The 6,165-nt window shown below is 35.9% G+C and overlaps 1 protein-coding gene across 8 annotated transcripts in view; it reads right to left on the reverse strand.

The window, feature by feature from the left end:
• Positions 1 to 6,165, reverse strand: part of Ankib1 (ankyrin repeat and IBR domain containing 1) — a 156,545-nt gene that overhangs the window by 56,119 nt on the left and 94,261 nt on the right. For all 8 annotated transcript variants that reach the window (XM_023706525.1, XM_023706527.1, XM_023706528.1 and 5 more), the window contains exon 9: positions 2,180 to 2,346. In XM_023706525.1, coding sequence (XP_023562293.1) covers positions 2,180 to 2,346 — 167 coding nt within the window. The remainder of the gene's footprint in view (positions 1 to 2,179; positions 2,347 to 6,165) is intronic.

Genomic DNA, 6,165 nt, shown 5'->3' on the forward strand with positions numbered 1-6,165 from the left:
GATTTGATTTGAAACTGTCTCATTGCTATATGTTTATCAATAAAACTTTGAAAAAAAAAAGAAATGCAAATTAAAACAACACTAACATTCCATTTTACACCTGTAAGAATGACTATCATCAAGAACCCAAAAAAGCCCAACAAATGCTGGCAAGATTATGGAGGAAAAAGGAACCCTTCTGAATATCTAAGCAGGAAAGCCATCATTTGATAGTGATATATGCATACTTGTGTTTGTAGCGCTATAATTCACAATAGCTAAATTATGGACTAGAACTGAACAGATTAATGGATAAAGAAAAATGTGTAACTATATACATGTGTAATCATAAAAAAAGAATAAATTTGAGTCATTTGTGGGAAAATGGATGAGACCATACTAAGTGAAATACACACAAAAGGATAAAAATCGCATGGTTTCTCTTATATGAGAAACCGAGGTAAAAGTAATTTAAAGAGCCATTTAAAAGAGATGATAGATATTCAATAACGAAACTTAGAAAAAATGGGGTATACCGATGAATGTCCATTTTGTATCTGTGTATTCAAAGTGGTTAGGATAGATACATAGTTGCATTCTCTTAATGAATAGAATGATTTGTTCTAATGGTGTTTGTAAATAGGATTTCAAGTCCGCATCTTGTACAGCAATTAACCACTAAGAAGAATATATGCAGTGTATTATTTGATGAAACTGTACTTCCGATTTGATTTGAAACTGTCTCATTGCCGTTTATGAATAAAATTTTGAAAAAGAAAATAAAAAATAAAAGAGATGATAGGAAGTTGGGAGGTAAGATTTTATGGAGATAGAGGTCCTGAGAGAGGGGGGAGAGAGTTGGGGAGGGGGAAAGGAAATTAGAAATGATCAAGACACAATATGTGCATGTAAAAGTTTCACAAGATTAATCTAATTATTATGTGTTTTAAATATATATCAAGAATAAAATAAAAAAGGAAGAAATGGACTTGTGTAGGTACAGATAGTTCCACTACCAAACATTTTTACTATTGAGCAGTACTATGGTTAGATTTTGTTTTCTGATAAGTACAAAAGACTACAGTTTTATATTTGTCTAAATTGTATCCACGTATAAGTGATAATTCTAAAAATGAGCAAAAAGAATAAAGGGACCAGAGAGATGGCTCAGTAAATAAGTGCCTGCCTGGCCAGTGCAAGGGCCTGAGTTCAATCCCTGGTTCCGCAAAAAAAAAAGAAAAAAAAAAGACTAAATATAATTCTTTTCTGATAATTTTGGTAAGTAAAATAGGGATAAGGTAGAATGTTGATGGTTGACACATAGTCAAATGAGAATTTCATTACTTATTTATTACTTTTGTTTTTGGCAGAACTGGGGAACTCAGGCTCTTGCACTTGCCAGGCAAGCACTTACTCTACTGAGCTATCTCCCTGGCCCCTACCAGGTCTTTCTTATTCAATACTACCCACCAATAGAAATGAAACAAAACTCAAGACATCAAATAGCATGTAGTCACTAGCTTCTAAAAAAGACTGTATAAAAATTACCTGAAAGAGGATTTTTTAAAAGTTCTACTTAGAAACCCACTAAAATAGAATCTCACTTTTTAGGACCCAGGAAAACAGTTCAGAAAAGGTACCTTTGTAATTCTGGCACCTCTGGTTAAGAATTACTAGTAAAAGTTTATACTTGAAGAAAGAAAGTTAAACCTAAAAATTTTCTAATCTATGGTAATTTGGATATTATACTTTGGGTTATATGTGGTTCAGAGTTAAAACACACTTGAGCTCAAATCCCATTTGTACCACTGCCAGCTGTATAAATCCGGGAGATGTCCTATACCTGGATTTTTATCTGTAAAATGGACATAGTATTATGGGCTGGGAATGAAACAGCGGCACAACAACTGCCACGGAAATGCAAGGGCTGGAGTTCCTGGTGTCTCTCCCCAACCCTAAAGGACATAATAATAATATTCAACTTAAGAGCACCGAAGGAAGATTTTAATACTGCAATGATGGAACAGCATCTGGTTTACATCAAGCATATGATAAAATGAACCATGTATTATACATTTTAAAAATTTAATAATAATATCAAGCATGTTAAAACTTAAAAGACTTTATTCAAGGTAGAGAATCTCTTCAAAAACTGTTAGGATGTGATGGGGCCAATTCCAAATGGTGGTCTCATACTAACCAGCAGAAGAGATGTCCCTTCCCACAGTCCACAGCAGGAGCTCTCAGCAATGGGAAGCTGAGGCTGTCAGATCCAGACGTATTTGACCCTTGTTTTGTTAGTCTGACTGCTCTTTCACAGCCTGCAGTAGGACACCATTTAATGGCAGGATTATTTTCAACAAAGGCCTGTGTGAATAGTAATGACAAAGAATAAAAGAAAACTATTTTAATTCTAAATTATAATAGAGTACATCCCTACCATAATTTCAATCCAAACAAAACCAAACTACAAAAGAGTCATTAATCTCAAAACTACTTAAAATGCTATTGGAAAGCTTAAGCAAAGAAGTGGGAATTATTTTAGTAAAGAAACAACTGAATTTTTTCTTTAATTTACAAATTAGGTAAATAATGGTAATATGAAAAATGCAATTTTTCTTTTTAATTTTTCAAGTACAAATTAGAATTCTTTTATAATAAAAAATGTGATACAGGATTTCAATGAATAAAGTAATATTCATTTCGCAGTATTTGTTCTAATACAGAGTTGTCTTCCAACCAGTTTTTCATATTACCAGATATATCCATGCAAAATTGAAGAAAAAGAAATGTATAAGAAATTAAAAAGAAAAAGTATAAACAAGTGAAAAAAAGAGATGAAACAAATTAAAGCTTTAACTGCTTCTTTCCATAGAACACCAGAAATGCACAGTACAGTTGTCCAAACTATCCTATTTACATACACAGGTATATCTCTTTCCCCCACTCCCTCTCCTGCCCTTGATCTCAACTCAGAAACTCTTTCCTTTTAAATAAGTTCATTCCCTTTTCCCAGTATCTACTGTACCCTTGAAATTCCATTTTTCTCTTTCAGGAAAAAAGAAAATAAGGACACAATATGATGTTTGCACATGCGGGTCTGATTTATTTCACTGAAGAGTATGTTCTCTAGTTACATCCATTTACTGAAAAAAGCCTCAAATTTATGCTGTCTTACAGTTGAGTGTAAAAATACCAATCTTCATTATCCATTCTTCAGCTGATGGGCATCTGGGTTGTTTCCAGGATTTAGCTATGACAAATTGCACCGCTATGAATATGGGTGCACATAATCACTGTGCTATGAGGGATTCAGTTCTGGAAAAATACCCAGGAGGGGAATAGCTGGCTTGAATGGGACCTCCAATCCTAGCTTTTTAAGGAACCTCTACACTGATTTCCATAGTGGTTGTACCAGTCTGCACTCCCACCAACAGTACAGAAGGGTTCTTTTTTCTCCACAGCATCTCCAGCATTTGTTATTGGCCGACTTCTTGATGTTAGCCATTCTTTCTCAGGTGAGAAGGAAAATCTTAGTGTTTTAATTTGTATTTCTTGAATGAGCAATGCTATTGAACATTTTTCATATATTTACTTGCTATTTGTATTTCTTCCTCTGAGAAGTATATATATATGCATCTCAGATGCCCATTTCTGGATTGAGCTTTTGAATTTGGTAGGCCTGATTTAAAAGAAAATTCTTTATATGTTCTCTATAGATAGAAGGCCTTTGTCAGAACCGTCAACTATAATTTTTTTTCCCAGGTTGTGGGTTTTCTTTATACCCTGTTGGAGATTCGATTAGAAGTGCAGAAACTTTTCACAAAGATGAGATCCCAGTTGTTGATTCTTTGAAGTACTTCCAGTACAGTTTCTTTTTTGTTCATGAACTCTCTACATACCCCTATGTCTTTAAGATTTCTACCTACATATGCCTCCAGAGGATTTAGTGTTTCTATTTTAATCTTTGATCCATTTTGACTGTAGCTTTATACCTGGTGATAGGCATGGGTTGAGTTTTAGCCTTCAGCATATGGAAAGCCAGTTTTTCCAGCACCATTTATTAAAGAGCCTGTATTTCTTCCAAGAAGATATTTGGCACTTTTATCAAAGATAAGGTGGCTGAGTGTATTTGCAGTTGTGCATGCATCTTCTAATCTGTTCCACTGATCCACAGGTCTTTCATTATGACATGCTGATTTTGTCACAGTCACTTTATAGCATAATTTCAGGTAAGGGATTGTGGTTTCTCCTGCCTTTCCTTTACTTTCCAGGGTTGCTGTTGATATTCTGTGTCTCTTCTGTTTCCAAATGAATTTGAGGAAAGTTTTCTCTAGCTCTGTCAGGTATACTAGTGGTATTTTAATTGGGATTGCACTGAATGTGCACAGCAATTTTGGGAGTATGGCCATTTTCAAAATGTGGTTTCTTCCTATCCAGGGGCATGGAATATTTTTTCCAAGTTCTCAAATCTTCAATCTCTTTTCTCAGAGAACTGTAATTTTCATTGTATAAATATTTTACAACCTTTGTGAGATTGATTCCTAAGGATTTTTTTTTTTTTTTTTGATGTTATTGTGAAACGCGTGGCTTCCCTAATTTCTCTCAATGTTTTGTTTGTGTACAAAAATGCTAATCCTTTTTTGGTATTGACTCTGTATCCTGCTACGTTGCTGAATTTGGTGATTAAATCTAAAAGCCTCATGGAGGAATTTTGAGGTCCTCTATGTAGAGTATCATGTCATCTGCAAATAACAATAATTTCACTTCTTTTCCAATCCTTATTACTTTTATTTCTCTCTCTTGTCTAATTGCTCTGGCTATTTCTAGCATTATACTGAGTAGGAGTGGAGACAATGAACATCCTTGTCCTGTTCCCGATTTTAAAGTGAAGGCCTTCAGTTTTTGCCCATTTAGTATGATGTTGGCTGTTGGTTTCTCACAGATGGCTTTAATCAGGTTGACACACAGACCATCTATTCCAATTTTCTGTAGGACTTATTTATTTATTTTGTGTGTGTGTGTGTGTGTGTGTGTGTGTGTGTTGTGTGTGGCCAGCTCAGCCCACCAGGGGGCAGGGCTGGCTGGCATGTGGTGCTGGGGGATCGAACTGTGGTCCCTGTGCTTTGCTAAGCTTGTTCTAAGCAGGTGCTTTAGACCACTGAGCCATCTCACCAGCCCTCTCTGTAGGACTTTTATCATGAATGAGGGTTAGACTTTGTGAAAAACTTTTTCTGCATCTATAGAGATAATTATGTGGCTTTTGTTCTTGGTTCTACTGATGTGGTATATTATACTTATGGATTTCCATATGTTGAACCATCCCTGCATTCCTGAAATGAAGCCCAGTTGGTCAGGATGGATCATTTAAAAAAAAAAAAACAGTTCCTGTCTCAGGTTTATTTGTACAAAGAGCACATGGGGACACCAGGTCCCCATAGATGGCAGCCCAGGGGTCACCCCAGTCCTTCTGTCTTCACATCAGCAGATACAGGCTTTTCCTGTGGAGCCTTTATGGGGGTCTGGGCTCCTTTGTGAGCCTAGGGTGGAGAAGCTGGAGCCTGTATCTTTGGCCACCAAGGCATGCAACCTTAGGCAATGTAGGCATAGATACACTTCCTAAGCTTGGGGTGGACAATATAGGCAAGTTGAGCAAGCCTGTGGTTTATTCCTTTTGGGATGATCTTGGGCTTGATAAGGGCCTTGATAGTCTTGGCATGTATACTCATGATCTTGGCATTGTTTGCCTGCATCTTTTTTTTCCCATAATTTTATTGAGAAACAAATAGCAATGAGATAGTTTCAAAACAAATTGGAACGACAGTTTCAATAATCAACACATTGCATACATTCTTCCTAGTGGTTAATTGCTGTACAAGATGTGGACATGGGATCCTATTTACAAACACCATTAGAACAAATCCCTCTATTCATTAAGAGAATGTAACTATATATCTATCCTGACCACTTTGAATACACAGATACCAAATGGACATTCATCTGTATCCCCTTTTTTGGTTAAGTTCCATCATTTAAATATTATAGGTGTGCAAACTCAGCAAAATATTCTGAGTTCAGTAGTCCATAATAGTATTGGGTCTTCTGCTTCACTGGCAATGTCAGAAATTGTTGACCTGAGTCCCCTACAGCTCAACATAACACCATGGCTTTACTTCTTCTACTTCG

Source organism: Octodon degus, unplaced genomic scaffold, assembly GCF_000260255.1.
Source record: "Octodon degus isolate 3935 unplaced genomic scaffold, OctDeg1.0 scaffold00262, whole genome shotgun sequence".
NCBI lineage: Eukaryota > Metazoa > Chordata > Mammalia > Rodentia > Octodontidae > Octodon > Octodon degus.